The sequence below is a fragment of the Tachysurus vachellii genome, chromosome 26 (genome assembly GCF_030014155.1).
Source record: "Tachysurus vachellii isolate PV-2020 chromosome 26, HZAU_Pvac_v1, whole genome shotgun sequence".
Lineage (NCBI taxonomy): Eukaryota > Metazoa > Chordata > Actinopteri > Siluriformes > Bagridae > Tachysurus > Tachysurus vachellii.
In genome coordinates this window covers 11514350-11541602 of record NC_083485.1, presented here as the reverse complement: position 1 = coordinate 11541602, position 27253 = coordinate 11514350, and the positions used below count along the sequence as shown (strand labels likewise).

General features: G+C 41.1%; 1 protein-coding gene across 16 annotated transcripts in view; it reads right to left on the bottom strand.

Moving 5' to 3' along the window:
• Nucleotides 1–1446: 1446 nt before the first annotated feature.
• The window catches only part of ncor1 (nuclear receptor corepressor 1), a 67797-nt gene continuing 41990 nt past the window's right edge, over nucleotides 1447–27253 (bottom strand). For 3 of the 16 annotated variants that reach the window (XM_060862843.1, XM_060862850.1, XM_060862845.1), the window contains 32 exons: nucleotides 25827–25889; nucleotides 25428–25463; nucleotides 23393–23529; nucleotides 22949–23045; nucleotides 21511–21919; nucleotides 21060–21294; nucleotides 20418–20607; nucleotides 19089–19250; nucleotides 17102–17265; nucleotides 16738–16858; nucleotides 16313–16408; nucleotides 15733–15824; nucleotides 15226–15385; nucleotides 14932–15051; nucleotides 14764–14847; nucleotides 14372–14595; nucleotides 13946–14231; nucleotides 13509–13703; nucleotides 12771–12971; nucleotides 11974–12120; nucleotides 9891–10052; nucleotides 9602–9728; nucleotides 8903–9324; nucleotides 8549–8680; nucleotides 8268–8386; nucleotides 7940–8172; nucleotides 7380–7526; nucleotides 6861–6979; nucleotides 5029–5082; nucleotides 4620–4823; nucleotides 3809–3982; nucleotides 1447–3714 (listed from right to left, as the gene is read on the bottom strand). In XM_060862843.1, the coding sequence (XP_060718826.1) occupies nucleotides 3515–3714; nucleotides 3809–3982; nucleotides 4620–4823; nucleotides 5029–5082; nucleotides 6861–6979; nucleotides 7380–7526; nucleotides 7940–8172; nucleotides 8268–8386; nucleotides 8549–8680; nucleotides 8903–9324; nucleotides 9602–9728; nucleotides 9891–10052; nucleotides 11974–12120; nucleotides 12771–12971; nucleotides 13509–13703; nucleotides 13946–14231; nucleotides 14372–14595; nucleotides 14764–14847; nucleotides 14932–15051; nucleotides 15226–15385; nucleotides 15733–15824; nucleotides 16313–16408; nucleotides 16738–16858; nucleotides 17102–17265; nucleotides 19089–19250; nucleotides 20418–20607; nucleotides 21060–21294; nucleotides 21511–21919; nucleotides 22949–23045; nucleotides 23393–23529; nucleotides 25428–25463; nucleotides 25827–25889 (5312 nt within the window). In that variant the 3' untranslated portion in view covers nucleotides 1447–3514. The remainder of the gene's footprint in view (nucleotides 3715–3808; nucleotides 3983–4619; nucleotides 4824–5028; nucleotides 5083–6860; nucleotides 6980–7379; nucleotides 7527–7939; nucleotides 8173–8267; nucleotides 8387–8548; nucleotides 8681–8902; nucleotides 9325–9601; nucleotides 9729–9890; nucleotides 10053–11973; nucleotides 12121–12770; nucleotides 12972–13508; nucleotides 13704–13945; nucleotides 14232–14371; nucleotides 14596–14763; nucleotides 14848–14931; nucleotides 15052–15225; nucleotides 15386–15732; nucleotides 15825–16312; nucleotides 16409–16737; nucleotides 16859–17101; nucleotides 17266–19088; nucleotides 19251–20417; nucleotides 20608–21059; nucleotides 21295–21510; nucleotides 21920–22948; nucleotides 23046–23392; nucleotides 23530–25427; nucleotides 25464–25826; nucleotides 25890–27253) is intronic. The other 13 variants (XM_060862849.1, XM_060862853.1, XM_060862846.1 and 10 more) reach the window with 12 other exon arrangements.

The following is a 27253-nucleotide window of genomic DNA, read 5'->3' as shown; positions in this document are numbered from 1 at the left end:
TCTTGCCCCCAGGTAAATGATGCACATGCTGTCAACACAACATAAAAAATGTTTATATTATTCATCAGACCACCTTCTTCCATTGCACCATGGTAGAGTTCTGATGCTGACATGCACATCGTAGGAGCTTTTAGAAGTGGACAGGAGTTAGCATAGTAACTGTGACATAACTGGTCCATGGCAACGCAGCTCCACTGTGTTCTGAAACCTTTCTATCATAGTCTCAATGAACTTTTTCAGCTATTTATCCTACAGTAGGTCTACTGTAGGATCAGATCAGACAGGCTAATCTTCAGCCCCTACACGTGTCACTGAGCCGTAGGCCCCATGACCATGTCACCGGTCGTCCTTCCTTGGAGCACATTTTGTAAGTAATAACCACAGCATACCAGGACTGTTTTTTTTTCTGCTTCCAACACATCACCTTTGAGAACTGACTCTTCTCATGTTACCAAATATATCTCGCCTTTTGATACTGTAGCTGTCAATGAGATCATTTTTCACATCAATTCTCAGTGGTTTTAAAACTGTGACTAATCACCCTATGCACGTCCTACCTCTTCCTGAAATACTTAAGACTAGTGCGTACTTATTTTTTCAATAATATACAAACAGCTATATTTCCTCGCAATGGAGTTTTTAGACTGATGGTTTCTTTAGTCAGGGAGACTTTAAAGCACTTCTGTATGTCGCTTTGGATAACAGCAGGAAATATAAAGGCGTGTGTTTATGGTAATCACCTTTTTCATCTAATCCGTCGTTTACCTTTACCATAAATTAAGTGTGCGTGTCTGATATTATCCGAAAGCGATTGAAACATTGACATGGCGGATAAAAACGTTAAGCGGAAAAAGGCTTACGATAAGAAGTAGGACCCGTGTTAATATAGGATCAGCTTTCCAGCACTGGAGAGAACTGAAGGCGCGGGAAGGCCTGCGATGGGAAGCTGAGGTCGCGTTTTCCTTCTCGATAGGTGAGTAACGTTGGTTTTGCTTTGTTTCACAGAACTAATATTTGCCGTCCTTTACATGATTATGCTTGTGTGTCATTTTTGCTTGTTTGTTTATCTGCAATCGTATTGTTCTTCCCTTCAGCTATGATAGACACATTTCTTTCCATTAGTTGCCTGGGTTACGTATGTATGTGTGGGCGGAGCTCTCAATACAGGGGTGGGACCCATTTGGGTTAGGGGCGTGTTTGTTTTGGTGATTTTATGTCAACAGTGGCTTTCAAACATCCTACACCCCACCTTTAAGGATCTGCTGCTAAAGTCTTGGTGTCCGACGTCACAGCACACCTTTCAGAAGTCCATACCTCGACGAGTCAAAGCTGTTTTAATGGCACGTAGATGATATTAGGCAGGTGGATTTAAAGCCTGATTTTAAAAACATACGCCATTTGACAAGCCCCATGACATGCTGAAAATAAAGGTGAAAGGAGACAAAGTAAATTTTCAGAAAGGTGGAGCGCTAATCCACTTTATTGATTGGTCTGAAAATTTTGTAATTGGCTACTTAAGAGACATTGTGCGATACAAACATTGCTTTCCAACAACATGGGATACATGGGTTATTTCAAGTCTCAATTCCAAAAGGACAAAAGAAGAAAAAAGTTACCACTGCATGGTGTTGGACTTAAAAAAAAAAAAAAAAAAAAATAGACTAACTGATGCAATGACTGACTTTCTTTTTCTTAAGATTCAAGTTTCACCACCTTTGTTTTTTTTTTTTTTTTGCTTTTTTGTCAATGCCATTGTAAACACGTTACATCCCGTTAAAAAGGATGAATAATAATGATGTTGCGAATGATGGAAAAAAAATCTCAACATGAGCTCTAGGGCTTTTTTCATATTTCATAAGTGAAATTAATTAAATATAACAAAATAATAATAATAAAAAAAAAAAACACACGCGCACACACACGGTTTTAGTTACTTGAGCAAAGCGAAAGAACAGAAAAACAAATTGCACTACGGATTGAAACTTTTTAGGGTCTTGTCATAGAAAATACAGCTATAACTGTGCGGATAACTGAAATTGAGCTTATTGTCTGTTACATCAAGATGATTTAGAAGTGAAAGCCACCACTACAAAGCAGCAACTTTAACAGCCTTACTGTACCATAGACTAGAGCGAAGATGTGTGAAACAAGCCGGAAAAACTGTGGCAAGTTTTTTTTTTTTTTAAATAATTCTGTGATACGAGGATTATTGCAAAAATGTGAACGAAGCTGAAGAGTCCAGACCTCTGCAGAAGCTCCAATAACTTAGATTACAGGTAGTACGCTTGTCAAAAGTTAGTAAGTGAAAACAAAAAGTGCAACAGTGGTGCAGAGGTTTGACAAACAGAAGCCTGTTTTTTATTCTTTTTCTTTCTCGCCGGGTAGACAGAACAGCATGTACTTGAGCGTTTAAAAGAGAGGGGGGAAAAGTGAAGAAGATAAAAGAGGGAAGATCACAGTTTGATTTCTCCTCCATGAGAATTAAACCAAGAACCTCTCTAAAGTGAAACAGTTTCCTCTGGTGTTCTCTGGCAGAGAGACAAAGAAGAAAAACAGCAGAACATAAGCACTTGTCTGTAACCACACAGAGCCACTCTCTGAAGCAGACACCAGAACTGTGGTGAGTTTCCTCTAACCACAGAGCAAAAAAAAAAAAAAAAGGACATGTATTTGGGGAGGAAAAAACATTCAACTGATTTTTCATTGTTCACTGACGGAACATTCGGCTCCGACACCAGTGTTCTTAACTTGTTCACGGGAACCAAAATGGAGATCTTTCTACAGGGCTGAAAAACGCAAACGCTTTTCTTTTATCATTATTATTTCTTTTCATGCACCCATGTAACAAGTTGAATGCTTGTTTACAAAATCTGTGGTGGCCCTGGTGCCTCCAGTGCTACAAAGGCAGGCTATGTGATTGAAATGCTCTCCTTCTTGGTGCTTCAGCTTCAAGTTCACGCTGCGCCCTGCCACTGAGGGCTTGGGAGAAAATCCACACTTTTCACATTGAGAGCAAGAACTTTCTATATAATCTTAAACCAGCAGGGATCTGATTTAAAAAGTAATAATAAAACACAAGTCTGGAAAAAAAACAAAAAAAAAATTCACTCTGCAAAAGGTTACTCTATTTACATACATTTGAAGACAAAGTATTTCTTTACAGAAATTAAAATTTGAAGCAATTATGTCTTTATATTTCAAGTTCTTCATCCTCTTTTCTGTTTTTCCAACATTTTGTGTTTGCTCATTGACAAACAGGCAAAATAAAGCTTCTGGACACGGTTTATCCTGAGCGATTAGGCCGAGGCTCCCTCGCAAAGCTTTCTACAAGCACAAGAGGAAATAAAAGCACCAGAAGCAAGTGTGCCTCCCCAGGCAATCCCTACTCACAGTTAGCACTGAGTGGGACATGTGTTAGCTGGGCCGCCCTGAAAGGGACACGGTTCTCGGTGACCCGAGGTACCGGGGAAGGGGGTTGAAGGGAGGTCGAAAGGGTGAAGGTTCATAGCCCAGCTCAGTCGTCGCTGTCGGACAGGGTTTCGTACTGCTCTGAGAGCAGCGGTGGCTCCCTCTCCCAGGCGCGGGCTGGAGCATTGGCTCCTCCTCCTGGCTGTTGTTGGGACTGCATGGAGGGAGAAGGGCAGGCCATGGAGGTGGGAGGTGTGCTGCTCAACATGCGCATGGTCAAAGGGTTATAAGGGAACTGCATTGGACCTGGAGAGCACAGAGACAGTCAATTCATTCAAACTGTTATCAATCACCACAGCTTTGCTTTATGATGTTCAGGAACATTACAGTGAGATCTCACCTGCAGATGAGGGCCGGTCTTCCCAAGCCCAGCTGGGAGCCTGCCTGTGATATTCTCCTTCAGAATGTACAGAGGACACAGAGGATGGTCGCTCTCCGCCTGTGTACGCCTGGCCTGGGTTGGGCGACTTGGACTTCCTACTGCTCGCTTTGCTCTGGAGTTTCTGCTTCGCTGCTATGAGGGAAGAAAAACCACTGACTAACTGCAACAAGCAAATGCAGGTACAAAATCTTGCACAAAAAACATTTACAAAAAATCTGCACTAAATAACAGGTTTATTTATTTCATTTACAGCATTTGGAACACACCCTTATTCAGAGAGGCCTTGGGTAAGAGCCTTGTTCAGGGGCCCAGCACTGGAGGCTTAGTGAACCTTGGATTTAAACTCAACCTTCTGATCAGTAGCCCAACACTTTAACTAGAGTTTTTCTGCTATCTTAATCAGACATCTGATGCAAAAACAACTCTCTTTTTTCCCCCCATTCATGCAAAATTTATGCTTAGATGTGGTTTTGTGGCTTACTTTAGTCTATATAGATCATACTCCTGATCTGAACTGGATTGCCACCAGATGACAGATTCAATGTGATTGATGCTTTTATTCGATCATTAAAAATAAATAAATAAATAAATGAATAAATAGATCACTTTTACCTAAAGACTATTTCACATTTTTAAATCAAGTTTTGGACTGAAGCGAGTTGGGTTCACATGTAAAAGATTATATTTATAAGAACAAGGACTGGGTATGTACATGAAATAATAAAAATAAAAAGGTGTGTGCGAGTGCATGTGTGCGTGTTTTCCTTACAATATCTACCTGTGCTGGGAGACGGATTGGCCTCCTGTCGTCCCTCAGAGTTACTTCCTGCAGTTAAAGCTACAGATTGAGCTTGCTGCGTCTGCTCCTCTGATCGCTCATCTACAGTCCCCATCAGAGCTTTACGGATTATATCCTCGAGACCAAGGTTGCTGGCTGGGTCGCTGAACGAGTGGTTCCTAAAGTTCACATTACCTAAAAAAGGTGAAGATAGAGGCATCATATACAATTCTCAAACTCTGAATTTAAATAAACTTCTCACATTCAAGGAGAAAAAAATAGACATGAAAGTACACATGTATTAACAACCATGTCCTTAGCAACTAACAAGTGGACAATATAAGTTATTTGTGTTGGTGTAGCAATGTAGACAAAATACCCAGTGCTTCGGTTTACTTACTTGAGGTTGTTACTGCTGGTAAATTAAAGATCTCTGTGCCTGGCTGTGTATTACCTGGAAAGAAAAGAGACTAAAGATTAGGATTTAAAAAGATTTTTATGAAATTGTAATAATTTCATTTGTATAGGAAATCTTTGCTATTGACAAATGTACACAAATCTTTACTTCAAAATGTTATGTCAGCCAGGACATGTCGGCATCTAACATCATATCAAATGAAATATAAGATTTTATCTTGCACTGCATATGATGTAACAACTAAATTATGTAGGTTACACGTAAATAATCAAAAACACAGGCATGAGAGTAACATGCTTAAATTACTATACTACACTGCACTATACTGTACTACACTATGATACACATTTCAAAATAGTGCAGTGTAACAGAGTACAGTATAGTGTAGTGTAGTATAGTACAGTATAGTGTAGTGTAGTATAGTACAGTATAGTGTAGTGCAGTGTAGTATAGTATAATGTAGTATATAGTGTAGCGTAGTGTAGTATAGTATAGTGTAGTATAGTACAGTATAGTGTAGTATAGTATAGTGTAGTATATAGTGTAGCGTAGTGCAGTGTAGTATAGTACAGTATAGTGTAGTGCAGTGTAGTATAGTATAATGTAGTATATAGTGTAGCGTAGTGTAGTATAGTACAGTATAGTATAGTGTAGTATAGTATAGTGTAGTATAGTATAGTGTAGTATAGTACAGTATAGTGTAGTATAGTATAGTACAGTACAGTGTAGTGTAGTATAAAGTGTAGCGTAGTGCAGTGTAGTATAGTACAGTAGTGTAGTGCAGTGTAGTATAGTATAATGTAGTATATAGTGTAGCGTAGTGTAGTATAGTACAGTATAGTGTAGTGCAGTGTAACAGTACAGTATAGTGTAGTGCAGTGTAGTATAGTATAATGTAGTATATAGTGTAGCGTAGTGTAGTATAGTACAGTATAGTATAGTGTAGTGTAGTATAGTATAGTATAGTGTAGTATAGTACAGTATAGTGTAGTATAGTACAGTACAGTACAGTGTAGTATATAGTGTAGCGTAGTGCAGTGTAGTATAGTACAGTAGTGTAGTGCAGTGTAGTATAGTATAATGTAGTATATAGTGTAGCGTAGTGTAGTATAGTACAGTATAGTGTAGTGCAGTGTAACAGAGTACAGTATAGTGTAGTGTAGTATAGTATAATGTAGCATATAGTGTAGCGTAGTGTAGTATAGTATAGTGTAGTATAGTACAGTATAGTGTAGTGCAGTATAGTGTAGTATATAGTGTAGCGTAGTGTAGTGTAGTATAGTACAGTATAGTGTAGTATAGTATAATGTAGTATATAGTGTAGCGTAGTGTAGTGCAGTGTAACAGAGTACAGTATAGTGTAGTGCAGTGTAGAATAGTATAATGTAGCATATAGTGTAGCGTAGTGTAGTATAGTAGTGTAGTATAGTACAGTATAGTGTAGTGCAGTGTAGTATAGTGTAGTATAGTATAGTGTACAGTAGTATAGTGTAGTGTAGTATAGTGTAGTATATAGTGTAGCGTAGTGTAGTGTAGTATAGTGTAGTATAGTACAGTGTAGTATAGTATAATGTAGTATATAGTATAGTGTAGAGTAGTATAGTGTAGTATAGTGTAGTGTAGTATAGTGTAGTGTAGTATAGTATAGCATAGTACATACAGTATGGCCATATTGTGTTGAAGCAAAAGTTAAACACCAAACCCGTCGTGGCTGATTGAGAAACTGAACCACGAGGAAAACGCAGCTACTTAACACTGAATCCAAACTCTGGAAATGGAAGGTTCTGAGAAAGAAAGAAAACAGAAACCCTTACCGACATCAGACTTGCGGAAGATCTCCTGTTTCTTGGACATCACCATGGGGGAGGTGCTCTCCAGCTTGGTGAAGAAAGCAGGCAGATAGTTGCCATTGCCTGGGGAGCGCGAGTCCGTTCTGACACCGGAGAAAGGGCAGAGAGGGTTACAGGTTAAAACAGATTACTGGATCAACAGGAGTATGGGGAATGTTTGGGGAATAAGCCAAGTTTCCACTAAGGATGCCAGGCAAGGCTGATGGGGATGAGATTACACTGCTCTGATGCATAATAGGGGTCCATCAATCAGTGTCTGGCTTACACTATGCTTTAAACTACATCTAGGGTACACACAGCAGATCCTTCTCCAATCACATCCTTTATAGCAGAGGTCTCAAGCTCAGCTTTGATATCTGTATGTACCATCAAAAATAACAATGTCATGATCATGATTTGGAGCTAAAGAGTCACCAGAACAGTCCAGCAGGAAATAACTGGTATTATCTGGCTTGTGTGCATTATAGGGACAAGCAGGTATACCTCTGCTCTGCAAGATCCTGTTCACGCCTCTGGCTTTGCATCAGGTTGTTCTCTTGTTTCTCTAGTCCCGAGTAGTTTTGTGGAGGGGAGATGGGCTCATAGCTCTCAACAGCCCTGCCACCGGCACGCTCGGGGGATTTACCTGGCCTGCAACGCACAGTTTCAGTTTATAGTCTCAATATGACTAATTTCTATTACAGTCTTCAAGATGTTTTGTACTTTATCAGGAATCTATTAATTTTCAAAATAACAAGCATAGCTGACAGCCTTTATGTACACACTGGGGTTGACGGTACACAAAACAGAAACTACTTGTGACATTATTTACACACAAACACTGATATACGTATACAAATACTAATCTTTATACACACGACAGACTACTTTGCTTCCATCAGTTTCCAGTATGGATTTGCTGATGTAATGCTCGTGTTGTGACCACAATGTTTCTAATGCTATACGTTTGAGAGAATTTTCAGGAAAAGCTGACATTTTCAACAAAAACTGTGATCACATTGGCCAGTAAGAAATGAGGCACCTACTATGGCACCATGCAGTACCTGGATCTGGATTTCTCCGAGGCGTTCTCAGGGGACACTCGGCTGGCTGGCTTCTGATGGTGTGTGGGGTTAACAGGGTTCTCCGGACTGTAGCGGTTAGGCCCTTTGGACCGAGCGCTGCTGCCTGCTGCGCCGGAGTTTTGGAATGTCGAGGATATGGACGAAGACGAGGAAGAAGAGCTAGAGGAAGGAGGAGGGTCCTGATTCTTGGCAAAGTCCTGCGTTATGATATGCTGCATGACAAAAATACAGAGTTTGACTTCTTGTTCTCAAAAATGTACAGTGAGCACAAATGATCGTCACACTATGTTTGAGTTTGTTGGGTTACCGAGATGTGGTCAGCCAGGGTCATGACACGATGAGTTTGTGTAGGTTGTGGTGGGGCTGTCGTGGGTCCCGATTCCAACTGCTGCCTGAAGCGACCGGTATCAAATCCTCTCAGTGTAGCTGAGGTGGGCAGAGAGAAAGAGCAAACTAAGTTTCTTATCCATCTTTTTTTTCTCTAAACAAACAAATCTGTCTGAACAATGTGGCATCAGTAATACACTGTATTGCTGTTGTATACTGTATAAGTGTACATCTAGATCTTCTAGGACTTGGGTGCTTCACCTGTAGCTGGCTGAGTGTTCTTCTCTGAAGAGAAAGACCTTTCATTCTTCTCCTCTCTCTGAGCCGGGGAACTTGCTGGGCTGATCACCTCGATGGCCCCAGTGGTCTGTCCGTCATAACGGCTCGATGACACTACACACACAGACACACACACACACACACACACACACACACACACACACACACACACAGAGAGATACAGTAAAATCTTCCACAATCTTTCTATTTGTTTGACATTCAGGAAACATAAGTATTTATAGCTCAGTAGCTCATATTGGCAGGATGGTTTAGAAATCAGATAAATTAGTACTTTAAATAAGAATAAACATACTGAACAGGTCATCTCCCACTTACAACTTCCTGAGGAGTCTAAGCTTTGTGAGCCCCTCTCACGCGAGTCTTTTTCTGACGCAATCTGACGGGTGATGATGACGTCGATGAAGCTGGCTGCGGTGATGGTGGTCTTGCCGAGCGTACGCAGCTCTTCCTCTATGCGAGACTTTGTAGGAGGTGGTTTATCTTTGCCACCTGTTGCCCCTCCTCCTCCTTCCGGATACACAGGAAGTGGAGCTTTCCCAGGAGGAAGTGACATGGCACGTGAGGGGATCACCTCGTCATCACGGGCTCCGGTGGTGTCATGTTTACTCTCTTTGACCTTCCCTACATCCATCTGCGGTGCAGAAGCAGCAGCATCTACCAGCGCAGCCAAGGCATCTGCGGCTGTGTTGTAGCGGGAGGAAGTCTGTGCAGTGGCTGCGGCAGGGGAAATCTGCCTGCTCGGGGGTCAAAGGTCACAATAGTATTTAAATTTGATACTGTCCTAATTCTTCAATAAATTAAAATGTTTTTGTTCTTTTTTTCCCCCCCAAGGTGTTTGAGGACATAATACATTATTATACTATATGGTATGATACAATTACAATTATTATGATAATACAAAATGGTATGATATTAACACTAATCAGGATGTTTTTCCCCACGTTCTCTTCTGGATGGTAGAAGTGTGTGTGTGTGTGTGCGCGCGCGTATGTATGTATGTAATGTGGAGCATACATCAGAGGAGTGATGACGCTCTTTGTGCCCTGGAAGATGCTGGGCCTCTGCTGGACGACACCTTCCTGTGACCTCATTGAAGGGGACGGGGAACGCAAGAAACCACGACTACCAGGCCGCTCTGGAGCTGCCACACATACACACACACACACTTATTTAAACCGCCTTTAAAATGGAACAGCGTTATGAGCTTAGTAGTCTTTCAGACATGATGGTACCAACAAACTTAAAGCTGTTCATTCATTCAGTAAATCAGAATGAATTAGTGTGATGTTTTGTTTTGTCTCACCTCCACGAATATATTCGTTAGCGACTGCCATGCGCTCGCGCTCCCTTTCTCGCTCCTTTTCCCTCTCTTTTTCCCGTTCTCGGTATTCACGATCCCGCTCCCTCTCTCTTTCACCTCTCTCCCTCTCTCTCTCCACGCTAGCTGCGAGATGTGCAGGGTGTCCTGTGAGAAAGAAAAACACAGACAAAGACATGTGCATGCGCACATACACACAGACACAGACACACACACACACAAAGGAACATAGGACAGATACATAAGCACTGATGTCCTTTAGCATTTTATTAGGATGAAGAAGAAAGAAAAAAAAAAAAAAAGAGTACTTCCTGGTCATTAAGCCAAGCTTGGGAAAGTTGATAATGTCATTGCATTGATTAAGGCACACAGTAGATCACAAGACATTGCTGAGATGCGAGATGAAAGCAGGAGCCCTTGTGAAGGAGGCATTTAGCAGCTAGAAAGCAACTGACAGTACTGCAGTATTGCTATGGATTTACTTTGAACTTTACACATGAAAACTGAAGACTTTCTACATCGAAAATACCTCTGAACAAAAATAAACACTGTAACGTAGTTTTACTTTACAGACATGCCATAACCGTGTGTTCTTTATGCTACGTATATATGAATATACATAACTGGAAACACGACTCTTAGAGTCAAGTGGGATTCCATCTAGGTCTCCATTTACAAACCTGTCATTATAAAAAATACTAGACTGATGTGTTCATCATTAACACTAGCTACACTTACTACACAGGTTGTGTCAAAAAATGATTCGCGTCCCACATCATCATCTAACACTGGGCTTTAAAAGACGAAAGGTCTTAAAAAAATCCTTTCGATTTTGAGTGCAATTGTAGTTTTTAAATAAATATTTATAAATGTAGGTTCTAGCTGCACTAAACACTGCACGCTGACATGACTAACGATATTAAATAGTTCTAGCGATCAGCCAGAAGTCATTTGCAAAATGCTAAACCTTGGCTACAATTCATTTCAAGCAGCATTTGCATTAAGGTGTCTTATTTGACTTTAGTTTACAATGTTTGACTTTTAGAAACAGCTCAAACATTCTGCATGCTGAGATTACCTCAACATCGAAGAAACGGCACATAAATAAAAGAGAAGACCTGAAAACTCGGTGATGAAGGACCTTATTTAGAGAACATCATGCTATTGTCAGAAACCAGCTGACAAAGCCGCATAACCCTCAGACCACCAGTACCACACTTTTTCCATAGAGAAAGTAGTGAAAGCTCAGAGAGTGAAACTGAAGCACCCTGATTATCAACGTCAAACCAATCCAGATCGTTGATTTTACTCTAGTTTTGTGGTTAGTGGTGAAGCTACAGACTGCAGACACATTTTTAGAGAAATCTCTATAGAAATCTTCTGGGTTCTTCTCAAATGTGGTTATTTTGTAATTGAGCGATGCAACTTCATTTTAACGCTTTTTTTTTTATATGTTTTGAAGTACAATTTATTTACTAATTATCGCAGTTTAATAGGAGTAGCTTGCATGTCGTGAATGAAATAGGAGGCTTGTCTAACTGGGGCGACACTAACCACTGACATGTTTCTTGTTCTGTGGGGCTTAGTACCTTTTATCTCTTTTTTTTTAATGTTACAACATGTTGGCTATGTGGTTTTCAATGACGAGTCTGAGCCAAGAAAAAGAGAAACATCTTGACCAGTAACCACCACCCCAGGTATAAACAGATTTCTTACTGAGATGATAACAGCCCAGTTTTGTGCTGTTTCAACAGTATACAATCCACCACTAACGTACAGAAAAAAACACTTGCAGAAATGCTTCAGCCCCCTAAACACAAATTAGTATGATCTTACGCTGCATTATTATTATTATTATGAGGTGAGTAATCGAGCTGATTCTAGACCAGTAGTTTCACGTGAAGTGTGAAGCTGGCTTTAGGAACAGGTGCAGGTGAGCAGGAGCAGGAGCAGTCAGGGGGGAAGAGCAGAGAACAGCAGATGGAAGTGACCTAGGTTAGGCGCTACATACACAGGAGGGGATCTGAGGAAAGGGCAGGGATTGGAAGAGTTGGGATGGGGTCCTCACCTGGAGATATGGAGGCTGGGTTGAAAACCCTAGGAAAAGGGGGCTGAGGTCCAGGGAGGTACGGGATGCGGTCCAAGTTAGGGGAACCTGTCCCCCCAGGGTGAGGCAACAGGATGGTGGGAGGCATCTGGGCTAGATCAATTATACCTTTTGCAGACAGAAGCAAAGGGACCAAAGGGTAAGCAACCACAACCAGGACTCACACTTCACTTAGCACTCGAGAGCCAGACGCTTCTACGAGCTTCTACAGTAGAGCAGCCTTTCAATTTGGAATGAACAATGAACTATACTTTGATACTAGACGATGTTTTTATAGATTAGAACTAAGGTTAGGGCTGAAAGCCGATCAGAATACATTACATTACGTCAAGTTCTGGTTAGTTTGTGGTTAGTTATGGTGCAGTGTGGAATAGTGGTTTAGGCAACATAAGATCCAAAAGGCAGAGTCTCCACTCAAACAACTGCACCCATATTTTGTGTAAATTAAAAGGATTCATTTGTCATATAGATGAACTACATAATACATGACAACAAGAAAACTAAAGACTTGTTTTATTGGGACTCATAGCATTCAAAAATTTCTAAAATATTTAAAAATGAACGCTCTTTTTGCAAATTCTGGCAAATCTGCCCTAGGAGCAGCCTCAGCCCTAAAGTCATTTATTTTGCTTTAATTTTCCTCTCTTTTGTCCTCAAGGTCATTTGCTTCTGATCGTCTGGAAAAGGTTGCCACTAGTTCACACGAGCACAAGGTCTACAGACTACAACCCGCTCTCAGGGAACATGTAACCCCTCACCTCTGGCTCCAGCAGGGTATGGCATGGCGATCTGCTGTTCCCTGGGCGAAAGGCCTCTGGCGACCTCGGCCCGTGGGATGACCTGCATTTGCTGTGAGGTGATGTAGTCGTTCAGGATCGTCTGTCGAGTGTTCTCCATGGTGTACAACTGGTAGGTGCTGGGGTAACCGGTGGGGGACGGCTGCCGCTGGAACATGTAAGCTGCCAAGAACAACAACAGTGGATTTCCAGATACCGAGAGAGAGACAAAAAAACCCACACCAAAACATAGAATGATAGAGAAAAAAGCTAGAATTCTAATTCCCCAGCAGGCATTAGTGTTAAAACCAGGAGTTACTAATTATAAAAGGTGATTAAATTACAAATTTAACATTTAAAGTCATGTTATCAATAGTATTATTTAAATAAAGATGGATTATAAATATTAGTAATTATTTTAGAGCAGAAAAAAAATGAACATCCTGCATTATCTCAATGACCCACTGGGGGGTGCAACACAGAGATCGAGAACCACTAAAATGCATGAATCTGCCCTCATGGTAATTTACAAGCAAACAAGATCATTCTAATACTGTTTACAAAGACAACAGTCTCATCTCCTGCTCACAATGAGACAGGGGAGTTTTCTAACATTGCTTTTTTTAATGACTTTTAGGTTTATTTTTTAACCGTTTCTGTAAAACAGACATTAGAAAATATCACTTGTATACAAACTGATTATATTTGTGCTTGGGATACCTGGGTGGTGAAAAAGGCTGGGGTCCAAATGAGGTGGCAGGTGGGCACGGTACACCTGATGTGGGTCGAAAGTGCTATGAGAAGCTAGCGGCTCGCCTCCGGGTACGGGGGACTTTGCTGGGACGCTGTCTCTCTGGGTTGGTGTCAGTGTGCTCTTTCTCTCATGGGACACAGGCTTTCCTGTAGTTATGCCTCCTAATAAAAGGGAGAAAATAGGAAACTGAATTACACAGTGTAGTACTTCCCCTCGCCCATAGATTGAAAAGAAAGCGTTTCTTTATTCAAAAATGCAGCAGATGCCTATTCATAATGAAGCATTTGTAATAATAACTTGTCTAGGCATCAAGTGATTTCTCTCTCTCTCTCAGGAAAAGAAATAAATACTGTGTAATGTGCATCCAATAAGAAGAGGAAAGAAGTAGTAATAGGCATTGTACCCTCTTGTGCCCGCAGCAGAGGTGATCCTCTGGAGATGGAGCTGCTGGGGTAGTTGGGTGTCCTGCGTGCATTCGCGTCCTCGTACATCCCCGGGCTGAGCTGAGCCTTGTTGGCCTCCTGGTGTGTGGAGCGCAGGACTGACGTAGAGCTGACGACTGATGTGTGTCGAATGCGCTCTTGTACTTTGGAGTCATCCATTTTTCCTGGGCTGGTAAGAAGTGACTTGACATTGTGCTTGATGGCAGACTGGCTGGGGCCGCTGCTCTCATACTTCAGAGGGATGCCCTGAAAGAAAATATTCACACAAATGCACTACTGTGTCACTTTCTGGTCTACTCAAAAAGAAAAGAGTCCTTTTTTTTATTTCCTTAGAAAGTTTTGGTAGCAACCAAATGTACCAAACCAAAATGAAAGAAAGTGCTTACATGAGTAATGGATCCCTCCATGACGGGGGTCTTGCGGCTCTCCGGGACTTCCTTACGGGGAATTTCGTGAATGGAGCGTCCCATCTCTTTAATAGTGTTCACACTCTCATAAGGCTTGCCTTTGGTGATTCCACCTTCAAAGGAGCGAATCGGTGGACTTTCCCTCTTGATCTGCTTACAATACTTGGCCTCGTCAAAAGCGTCTGCAGCGGTTCGCGGAGTCCCTACAACGTATAAAAAAAGAAAATATTTAGAGATACTTTAGCTGTGGATGATCATGAAAGCATGTAAACATAAGCATTAATCTCTAATTCTTTTCTTTATTCTATGAAAAACAAAAAACAAAATCAGCTACAGCTCAGTTAATAATCAAGAGAGATCTCTTAATCAACCTTGCATGATGGAGCCTGGGAGTATAGGCCTCTCCTTGGAGTCAGGATGTGAGCCATCTCTAGGCAGTGCCCTACTAATCAAACCTGGGGAAAAAAGAAAAAAATAAGAAACAAAATGCACCTCTGGAATATCATTACTGAAACAGCCTTGTGTGGAGGCTTCATTACCCTCGAAAGGTGCTGCCTCCCTTCCAGGATGTCCTCTGGTACCGTCCATCATCTCATATGTGCGTTTCAACTCATGTCCTGTCCTAGGGCTTCTAGTACCTTCTCTGGGGTTTTTAATGGCTGTGGACATAAAAAAAACCCAAAAAAAACACTCCTTTACTTATACTCTGTGTTTACATACTGTTTTTACTGGGTTTACAAACCTAATATAAAATTACGAACATTCGTCGCAGTCCCTTTCCCTCTGTACCTGAATAACACTAAAGCAGACAATGATAAAATGCCATGACTTACCATCATATGACAGAATGTGGCCACTCTTGCCCTCATAGATGACGTGGCCTTTAGGCAGTGGTTCGCCCCGGGCCTTCTCTGGACTGCTCAGGTCCTCAGCAGTCAGCTTGTTCTTCAGCAGATCTGTCGGTATGCTGGACTGAGGAAGAGCTGGGGTGCCCTACATCACAAAACATGTGAGGATACAAATAATTTAAACACCTCAGACAAGAAATCTAGCCTTGGCTATCAGTTTATTAGACAAACATATACACACGTGGACAAAACTGTTGGTACCCTTCGGTCAATGAAAGAAAAACTCACAATGGTCAGAGAAAAATCTTTAATCTGACAAAAGTAATAATAAATATAAATTCTATGAATGTTAACCAATGAAAGTCAGATATTGCTTTTCAGCCATGCTTCAACGGAATTATTTAAAAAAATAAACTCATGGATTTTATGTCCAATTTTGTCCATGTGTGTATATAAATAAATATATACAATATGTATTAAATCCTTAAGTACATGTGTGATGGATCCTGGTCTCAGTGGAAGCCCATCAGGGCCTTTTCCTGTAGACCCTCTTGTCAGGTCCTGGATGTTATGCATCGGCCCTCCTGAAAAAAAGACAGAGAAATGAAGTTAGGATCTGGCTGATGCATCAGTAGAACACATGATATGATACTTAGGAAGGTGTTTATATATGGATTGGAAGCCACAAGGTATGAAATGTTCCTGAGTCTGTAGACAAGCAGGACGATAAGAGTAGAGTTCAGAGCTTTTATTTCATGGTACTAGAGTTAGGATTCGCATAATTTAAACATTTGTCTCTATAGATTCTTAAAAAAATAAAAAAAGAGAAAATATGAAAAAAATGGGCTGTGTGTGTTTTGAGAATTATGGTGAACTCACTGGATAATCACATCAGAAACCGTGAGTAGTGTTCGGGGCTGTTAGCTTTAAAATGGAATTAGCAATAAAGTCTTTCTGTTTTAAAAGAGATTTTTGGTGGAATTTAAATGAATATTTCTGGTGTAGTACATGGTTTGTGTGTGTGTGTGTGTTTGTGTGTGTGTGTGTGTGTGTGTGTGTGTGCGCGCGTCACCTCGGACTACTCCTTCATACTGTGCCCTGGAGTGCAGTCCTTCAGCTTGAGCACTTTGGCCACGCGGTGAACATTCCTCCTGCTTTATATAGGACACTGAGGAGTAGAGAAGACATGACCCAGTTCTTATAAACCTGACTGTGCAAATCACTGAAATTTCCTCTTAGTTTATTGCAATGGTGTTACTTTGTCTATGTTAATATTTACTGAACTGTAATCACTATGAGGAAAGCGGGAACACAGGACTCATTTATAAATTGTAACCAGTATTTATATAAATATTACTGTATTCAGAGGTGCAAATTCCTTTTTAATACCTTCCCTTAAAAAACACTAAAGAATTCCCTGGCACTAGATATTCAGGGCAGAGACTTTAACTCCTGCCCCGTTTGCTCCATCCCTCCCTCCTTCTCTGACTCTCTCACCAGGTTTGGCAAGGTCCTGCTGTCTTGGCAGGCCAAGAGAGATGGATCCTCCAGCGCTCTTAGCTCCCTCTGGCCCATACATGGCATGAGTGTTTGAGGGCAGATACGTGCCTGGCGTTCCCTACATGAGCAGAAACACAGGTATCAGATTAGCAAGGAAAAAAAAAAAAAAAGAAAAGAAAGAAATTCAACACTGCCCCTGCAAAATCCTAGAAAATGCCATTCATTCAACAGCACCGCGGTACATCAAAACACACTGTGCAAATTTTCATGGTGTTTCTATAAAAATATTTTTTCACTTAACTTTGAAGTGCATTAATCATTGCCATTAATGTTCTCTATTTTCTTTCTTTCTTAAGCTCACCTGCAAAATGGATCCTCCCTGGATGAAGGTGGGTTTGTCCGAGGGTTTGGATGTAGGGATGAGCGGAGGCGGGGACGGAATGTTGGGGGGCCTGTGGCGGGCAAACGGCATACGCATTCCTTCAGGAAGGTTCTGGACCACCTGGTTAGGAGCAGGCTGCAGGACTGCAGGAACAACAGGAGGGATTACAATGATGATGCACTGTTGCACAACATGGCATACATTTTCTAAGGAAAGCGAGATCTTAGATGAACTCCAGCTCGTCCACGAAGACCTCTTTGTGACAGGATCAAGAAAGTACACTGATAACATCGCCTAAATACAATCTACACCCCTGCTGCAACTGAGGAGCAGAGGTGGGACTAAGTCACACATGTGCAAGTCACAAGTAAGTCTCAAGCCATGAATGTCATGTCAAAGTCAAGCCGAGTCTTTTTTTAATATTTGTCAAGCAAGTCTCAAATTTGCGACTTAAGTCTGACTTGAGTCGTCATATGACTCGAGTCCCCCATCTCTGCTGAGGAGCATACGGTACCCTCCACAAGTCTCATTCCAACAATAACCTTTAATAATACTTATTAATCTATATGATATTTAAAAACATACTGTTTAAAAAACTATTTCAAGATATAAAAGCATAAAACACATGTACTATGTATAAATATGTCCCTTACCGTTTTTTTCCTGCTAAATTTATTGTATACGTATCATCCCAATACTTTGTATACAGATCGTCCTAATAAAGCCAAGTAACTATTCTCTTATATTTTTACTGCTGTGAAAACTCTCTTCATCTCTGACCTGAAATATATTTTGACTGACGGTGATCCAAGTAGCCTGCTTCCTCAAACTGACATGGGTGCAAAAATACCAGAGAGAAAATGGGAGCTGACAGCCAACAAGGAACAAAATCGACCTCTTCCATTTACACAAAACTACAAGATGCAGAAAGACACAGGCACGAAAAGCGACCTTTTGCCATCTACATCTCTTTAGTCCGTTGGTAAAGACTAACCTTATTTTGTAGCTTGTAAAAAGGAAACACTTAGCTAAGTCTGTTAGATTCTACTTAGGGAAACATTTTAGAGCTAATATATATTACACAAACATACTTCATGGCAACCTGGTCCAAGGAGAATAACATACCAGTGGGAGTTTTGTGTGTGTGTGTGTGTGTGTGTGTGTGTGTGTGTGTGTGTTAGTCACATACATCGATAAGAAAATCGCTCACTCCATGACAGGTGACTCAAGTAACCACAAAAGCTGCAAAGGTCCTCTAAATTATTAACTTTTAATTAATTCATATATCCTGTACTGTACATTGAAGTGAAACATTACGTCTGAAGTCTGCTGACTGCCAATTAATTATACATAATAGAGACAAGAATATAAAAGGATGAATTCCACTTAGGTGGAACAGGGAGGACTGAAAAAATATCGACCATGTTCATTGTTGGCTTCAGAATTTCCACTGATTTAAGATCAGAATAATTACATCGTGTGGGTGGTTCTGAATGTTCTTCAATAAAAAATATATTTTACTGTCAAATCCTTCAGTTTCCATCTTCACAAAGACCTCATGTAAGCGGCTACGGTAACGGAGTTATCGTTGGCAAAGAAGATGGAGTTAGTTCCAATTATAATACAGTAAGTAAGGAATAAAACACAACGAGGAAAATAATTAACGACGGCATGATGTGATGTGTGCGGCGTTTCCTTCTGTTATGACATGCATTATAATTATCTAAAAGAAAAAAAAAAATTCTCTTTTATTCAGTGCTGTAGAACAAAATATAACCTAATAATAAGCCTTCACAGTGGTGATATATAAAGTCTGTAATCTCTTTGCCTTCGTCGTGAGACCTTCCTCATGCTGCTAACACCACAGGTTCAGGGTTTTACAGCCGCACTGAATTTGTCTGTACTCAAACGCATGAAGTCCAACTGAGGGACCTTGTGTAGTGAAGGTAAGGATGAAAGAGTTCACCTGGTGGGACGCTGTAGCGGGCGGGGTTGTTGGGGTCGGGTTGGGGCGATGCTTTGCTTGGCTCTCGGGGAGACAGTCTGTAGGGTGAACCTGGTCTTCCTGCAGCGTGAGCCTCCTGTTCCATCAGCTTTATATCGTATGACATGTAGGGAAACGGCTTACCTGTGGCAAAAGAGGAGAGCGTATCAATCACACACACAACATAATCAAGAGACAATTACAGTCAGAAATGAGGCTCATCATTATAGTTCTAATACTCAACGTGAAGCATAAACATGAGAAGCTCTGCTATCTCCAGTGATGTGTGATTTAAAAAAAAAAAATCCAGGAACAGAAGACCCTGAATAACTGGAGCCCTTTGGCTAATAGGCATTGCTATGAAAGTGCCTGCATGCCCCAATGTTTCCTTCGGTTCACTGCTCCTGTCTGGCTTTTTTATTTTTTTGTTATTTTTTTTATTTATTTAAAACGGCAGCCTTTCAACATTTCCCTCCCTGACTCTTATTTTGGCTCTTGTTCTGCTCTCACAGCCCTGGAAAGCCCTGACCATCATTCCAGAATCAGAAAGACATGTTTTCCTCCACCCTAAATAAGTCTGGGAAAGCAAAGAGACACCACACAGCCTTAAGCAGTCCAAGAAAAAGGAGAAGGAAAAAAAAAAAAAAAAAAAAAACAAAGAGCAAAATGCTGTGGACTAATACACAGTGTACCAGATTTTCTCTGTGTGTGGGGGCATTTTTTTGAAAATATTTATTTATTTCTTTTTAATCTTGTTGAGGACAAAATGTCCCTGATATCTGACAGCTGACCTGGTGGGGGGCATTTGGCTAATGCCCATGAGGAAAAGCTTTCTTTGTGGCTTTTATTTAAAGTATTAATTATCTATAATGATCATTACATTATGTCAGTGTCTGATTCTCAGAAGGAGTGTGTGTTCTCAAGAACCGTTTTAGAACTTTTTAAAAAAAAAAAAAAAAAAAAACTAGAATAAAATAAACTTTCCTTCTCTCTGTCTCAGCCCAGTTTGGTCAGTATTTAAAAAAACAGAACTGACCGAGACTGAGTCAGACACCCGAGAAATCATCCAATCGACAGATGAACACAGACCAGAGACACCCACTCGCACCACTGCAATTCATCACATCGTCTTCTACCGGCTCCGCATTGAAGCAGCGTCTCCACCCACTCTACTCTCCCGAGTCCTTCCCTTTTTCATGCCCCCTCCTTAAACTGATCTAATCTATACTTACAGGATACCTACAGGAAGCACAAAGAAACTATTTATCAATACCAGTTTATAATATACATCCAATCTCCAAACTCTCTTACCATCTCGGTCGAGGATAGTGGGGCTTGGAGTGATGAAGCGTGGCCTACGGTCCATCTCTCCAGCTTCTTGTCTCTGGCTGTCCTCCATATGTGCAGATTCATGTACAGCTTTTATCTGGTGCTGGAACATGGTTAAGCCGCTCATAGGAGCTCCGACAGGAACACCGGCTGCCCCGAACGGACCCGCAACCTGAAAAAGACCGTGCTGGGTCAGAACCGAAAACTATGTCTCCATTATATAACCAGTAATAATCATTACATATTGACGGTTCAGTCATTTCAGAAAAGGGATGAGAAAAGAACATCATTTCAAAATGACATTTTGTGGTGCAGCCCATCACTGCTCACATTACACTAAATCACTGAGACCCCAGGAGGCTTGAAGCCCTTGATTCAGAAGCAGCCTTGATTCAATGACAGCAGTAATAATAAAAGAGGTCATAATTGTTCACTCTTAAAGATCGATCCATCTAAAGTAACAGGAAATCCACAGCGATGTGGGAAATCAGCTTGCCTTCATTTCATTTGTGTACAAATAGAAGGGAAGGAAAGGGAAGCATGATCATTCTTGATTCAAATGACAGAATTGTGAACAAAATTGATTGGAATTTTCTTTTTTTCTCTTTCGTGGTCTGGACTCACGTGGTGGGGTGGCCGGGGTGAGGCTCTGTGTCCGAGCCTCTCCCAGTCCCTGGGCCTGGCCAGGGCGGCAGAGCTGCTAGGGAAGTGAAGGAGGTAACTAGGGGGACTGACCATGGGTGGGATGGTGGCAGCACGCTGCTGGAGCTGCTGCATACTGAGCGGAGCCTGCTTGCCTGAGGTGACCACCACTGACCCAGAGCCTCCGAGAATCGATGGCTTATCCAGAGAGAACATCCTTGAAGAAGAAAAAAAAAAAACAGACTATAATGAGTTCCTACCATAACAGAAGGTTCTGTTTAATAGTTGCTATTGCAGATACTTGATTATAGTCCAATTTTCCAACAAACTATCTCTATATTTCTATATCTATAATGATGTTACAGAATGTGTATAACCATATATCCATCTTGTATATTACAGGGCACTATAATGAACTGTTCCGATGTCTTACCTCTGTCTGTCTGGCTCTGCCTCAACGTCTTCATCAGCGCTGCATGTGGCACTCGAGTCGTTGTCTGAATGTGCCTCCTCGCTCTGCTTCTCCTTCTCCCTCAGTTCCGGCTCGGTCTTTACTTGCACCTCTCCCCGGTCTCCTCCTGTCATTTCCGTATCCTGAGGTTCGCTCTTAGGGTGTAGCTGGGCCTCGTCCTTAACCATGGATTCGTCCACTATGGCTGCTCCTTCTGGACTTTTCTCCATTTTTACCTGGAGCTCGTTGAAGGGCTCCTGGGCTTTGGTATCTGCGTTAGGGACTTTGGTGGTAGTAGCTTCCTGATCCGGTGCTTGTGACTCAGAAGGCTTGGACGTGTCAGACTGAGAAGGCGATGGTGCACTCTCCGTGTCTGAAGTGTTATCCGCACCTGGTTACAGCCGAGAAAGAAAAAAAATGTCAAAGTACAGCACGGAATCATTTCGGTGTAAAACTTCATTTGGCATCAATCGTGTTCAGTGATTCAGCATTAAGTCAGTGAATCATTTCAGTGTTCAGCAGGTCAGGATCTTGTTTATGAGTCACATCTTTCTTCTCATGATTCGTGCCCTTCGTGTTCAGCACTGAGGGAGTCAATTAATCCTTTTAGATTAGTTCATCCGATGTGCAGTGATCCAGTGTTCAGGTCAGTCGAGTCTTTCGGTGTTCAGCAGGTCAGACTTTAAGTTATTGAATTGTTTAGGATTCGCTGTCACGTTTAGTGATTCGGTTTGGGACGTTGGACAAAATTAAACATGCTCGGTGGATCCTTTTCACTTTTCAGTGCATGCAACAAATGTTTTGGGCTTAGTGTGAAAATCTCAACACAGACATACAACAAATTATGACAAAATAACACAAAACAGCTCGTTTCAAATTGCTTAGACAACTGCACAAAGAACAGCTAAACAGAAAATAAAAAGAGAAATTGAGATAGAATGGTAGAAATATGACACAGCAGAATGGGACAGATGGAAAGGTAGACAAAGAGGAAAAGATCTGGGACTGAATTATACTGCTGTGTAGCTGAAAGAAAAAAAAATGGTAGTGAAAAGGGATAAAGAGAGAAAGGCATCCCACCAGATCAAACAAGCAAAGCAGGAACTCTGTGTTCCCATCACTGTGCTTTCTAGAGTCTTTAAAGCCAAAGCACACTTATATAAGAGCAAACACTGGCACTCAGAATGAGTCCAGAGCCTTTCTCTCTTCCACTCATCATCCTCTCTCTGGATCTCCTGCTACTTGTTTGGACCTTATTTTATTATCTCTCATGTTTATTAAAAGAAACATCAGCAGCAGTTGTGATGCTGCTTTCTGTGTGCTTCAGAGAGGAGTTTCAATGTTGACTTGAGTCAAGCTGTTTTTTTTTTTTTTGTGGTTTTTTTTTTCTTTGCGAGGCGAAGTTTGTTTCTGTTCTCACCTTCACTGTCGTCTGGGTTCTCGTCTTCATCGTCGGCTGAAACGGTGGCCACACTGTCACACTGAGATGCATCTCGCTCACGCAAGCGTCTGGTTGCCTGTTGGAGGAAAAAAAACACAAAACAAATAATTAAATAAATAAACTGTGTGATGCTTATTCAAAAAAATAAACAAACACCAAAAACATTCACTTGCTTCAGAAGCAGTGAATATAAACTGTTTATTAAAGCGCTTTTGTCCGTCGGTGGATCCGGAGAACGTATTTGCAGCTGAGCAATTTAAAGTCGCCAATCCACCTAGTAGCGGATCTTCCTTTAGAGGAAGCCCAAGAGGAAACTTCACACAGGAAGCACCGACACTACCCTCTGTCATCCGTGTTAAATATGATCTAAAGCTCATCTTTTGTATAAAGAAGGAATCACTTGCACAGAATGCTACAATTCACCTGTTTGGGTTGAGGGAGCAGGTCGTCTAGGTTGTGCCGCCTCTTGTAGTTGAAATAAAAGTTCTTGCATTGCGCCTCGCTCTTGGTGCCCACCATTTTAGCGATGGCCGACCAGTTCCTGCCGTGCTCTACCAGCCCTGCAGAAAGACGGAAACACTCTATATGAGTTACATGAGGAGAATCTGGTAAAGCATGACAAAGTGACTGAGGCAAATCCTTTCTTTCCTTTCCTCACAAAGGCTCGTCTAAGGGCATGCGCTGGTGTGATTTTCATAATTGTGGCTAAAGCACACCAAACTTACTGCCAAGTTTCTTTTGTATAGTGACAACTGTTTCAGATAAACAGACAAGCAAAAAGTCTAAACAAACCCTCTGACACAGAGCTGCCATGGAATATATACGCAGTATCAAGTCTCACCTAGTTACTGTAATACCCTCTCCTGAGGCTAATCCTCCAATCAGCTTGGCTGTAACGGATGTGTTGACTTGGGCACACAGTAGGTGCAAAGGTTATTTTTTTTTTTTAAACCCTAGTTTCGACCTAGTGACATTCATTTACTATGCAATTGTGCGACTATCAGCGAGGGCTGTCATTTAAACCCTGCGATGAAATCTTTGCTTTAGTTTTGTGACGGTTTAACTTTAAAGGCGGCTTAGTTTCTCCACACTCAGTACAAACATGACATCACGTGTATTCGAGCACGAATTCAACAGATTTCCAGATAGAAATGGCTATAAACCTTAAATCAGACGTATGTACTGGTGTAGAAACACATTGTAGAGATTCTCTCAAAAAACATTTCTTTCTTATATTCAGAATTTAAAAAAATAATAAAAAAAGTTTCATAAGATACATTCGCAAAATGTGTGTATTCTCATGCCTGAAATATTTAGAATTGGTAGATTTATGTAGTTTTTTTAAGCATTTGACCTTATACAAACATTCTTGTACTTGATTACAGAACAGATATTTAAATTTATTTTGTGAAGAGTCTCTTTGTACAGATTCGTTTCTTGCTCTTCGCTTTCATTAGACGCCTGTCATACACCAGTTTTGAGCTTTTCAGTTCTTTCCTGTGCATGTTGTAATATGTTGAATTACAATAAATGTAAATCTACTGGAGATGTGAAGGACAAACTACAAATTTTAATCAGTTCTATCTTAAATAGAAGCCCACAGGGCATCAGGTTAATGCACTAAATCCAACATTTTCACCGGTGTTTGTGTCTCGAACAGTGGAACCCCATTAGGAAATCCTTCTTGTTTCTTCAATATTAATGTGTGTACATGTGACACACACACACACCCACACACACAGTGTTTCCCCACTTCCCCTGCAACTTCTGCTTTTATAACACAGAAGAGGAAACAGGCAAAAAGATAAAGAAAGAAAATGATGATTGCGGTTTGTAAAATATTGCCAACAAGCATAGTGTGTGTGTGTGTGTGTTTTTTACAAACTAGATATGGAAAACTCAGTAGACTAAAACAACATGGTGATGTGACAGGTGTCAGGAGAGTATTGGCCATAATGTACACGGTAATCAGTAATAAGTAAAACAGCATCAGCACCAGGTCATAAATCTGACATAACCATTATGCTGAGTAACATAACCAAACACTTCGGGCATTAACGCGGTTCTCTGAATACGTTGTCAATGCCGTATAACGTGCTGGGGCATTAGTACCTTTCCTTTTACATATCTTCCAGGTTAAGTAAGAAGTTTTTTTTTTAAAAACTATTTAACTACATTTAAACATAAAATATAAATCTAATGAAACACAAAATTGGATCAATTATATTAAAAAAAAAAAACACTATGATTTCAGATTTACAGTGTTTAAGGTTATGAGATCACACACACACACACACAGAGACAGAGAGAGAGAGAGAGAGAGAGAGAGAGAGAGAGAGATGATTCACCCACATCCCTGCATGATTTTTATTTTTTTTTAATGACCAGTGATGAATAAAAGGAAGAAAAGAAAAGCAAAGGGTGGAAAGGAAGGAGGTTGTAATAAAATATTACTGACTTCTATCAGAACAAGATTCTGCCATGCTGCTCAAACCTAAACCCAAAAAGAACAATCAAAACCTCAACATGTTTCAAAATAGGGTTTATGCTACAGTTTTATAAATGTGTGGAACTTCCCACCACTTAAGCTGCAAGGTTGCAGAACAACCTTTAGTGAGTGATTGATTGTAATCTTTATTGGAAGCTCAATTCATCATGCACATTAACTTCCTCCGTGAATCACCACGTGTGGCACGAACACACAGCTGCAGGCAAAGGTCTGCAGCACGCATACACACACACAGGCACAAATACAGGCACACATGTATTTGTGTGCAGGAGTTTCCCAAAAAACATAAGATTAGGAAAGAAAAAGAAAAAGAAAAAAATCAACAAAAAAAGGAAATCACAACACTACCTTTTTTGGCGACTTCCATCTCTTCCTCTGTCCAGCGTGACGTCTCTCCGGCCTCTACGGCTCCTGGACACACAACAATGACACACATTTAGTATGAGCACGAGAGAGAGAGAGAGAGAGAGAGAGAGAGAGAGAGAGAGAGAGAGAGAGAGAGAGAGAGAGAGAGAGAGAAAGATGCAGAGAGAGAGAGAGAGAGAGAGAGAGAGAGAAAGATGCAGAGGGGGAGAGAGAGAGAGAGAGAGAGAGAAAGATGCAGAGAGAGAGAGAGAAACAGTAGGAGGGAAAAAGGAGAGAAATATAATCCAATAGAGTCAGAGGGAGAAAGACTCCGAGGATAAGATAAAAAGAGGCAAAAAGAGAGAGAGAGAGAGAGAGAGAGAGAGAAGTGAAAAACACAAGAGAGAAAAAGTCAGAGTAAAAAAAAAGAGCAGATAAGTGAGAGAGAGAACAAGTAGGACATTAAAACAGAGAGGAAAATAGACATAAAATAACAGCGCAAAAGTGGAGAGGTAAAAACAAACAGATCATTTGAGAGAGAAACAGACCGACCGTAACGCACCTTCTTTCCTCTTTCGATCTTTAATCTAATAATTTTTTTTTTACATCAGTTGTCCAGCGCTCATCCCACTGCACCCCATCTCCCCCACCCTCCCGTTACCGTCTACTCGCCCTTTCCCTAAAGCACTCGTTTTGTTACTCTCTCAGTTCCTTCGCTATTTCTCTTCCTTCCCCTCTCTCTCTCTCTCTCTATCTCTCTCTCTCTCTCTCGTCAGCTGATCTACGACTACACAGTGCACAAGCACCTCCTTCCTTCCCTTAAAGAGCGACTCTCGTGCACAAGCACACAAGAGGAATAGAGCGAGGCAACAAGCGCAACAGAAGGACAGAGTGTGTGTGTTGCTCCTTACTTACCCCCGCCCTCGGAGACTCCTTGAGATTGAACAAACATTCAGCCGAATTTAGCACAGTGTGACCCTCTGACATTTATACAAGTGTGTTGTGTGTCTGGGCTGATAAGAAGATTCATCATCATGTGTTTACAGTTCTTGCACAAAATGTCCTGACTAACACAACGCGAATTAATGTGTGTGTGCTGAATATATTATATGTCTAAAATAAACCTGTGTGTGTGTGTGTGTGTGTGTGTGTGTACACACCACATCTGTAATGATTAAAGGTGTTGTTAAACACTGGAGTGTTCAGATCATTTTAAAAACAGACACACACACACAGTGTAGACGCACACAGCTTGTGTGTGTCTCTGTACACAAATGTCAAAAATCACTAATAGAAACATCCATGTTTGCATATTGTAGTTACTCACTCACAGGCTGGCACATGTCCAACTTGGGGAAGAGTCATGGCAGAAATATTTATTTCTCACACACACACACTCCCGCTCCCTCACACACACACACTCCCGCTCC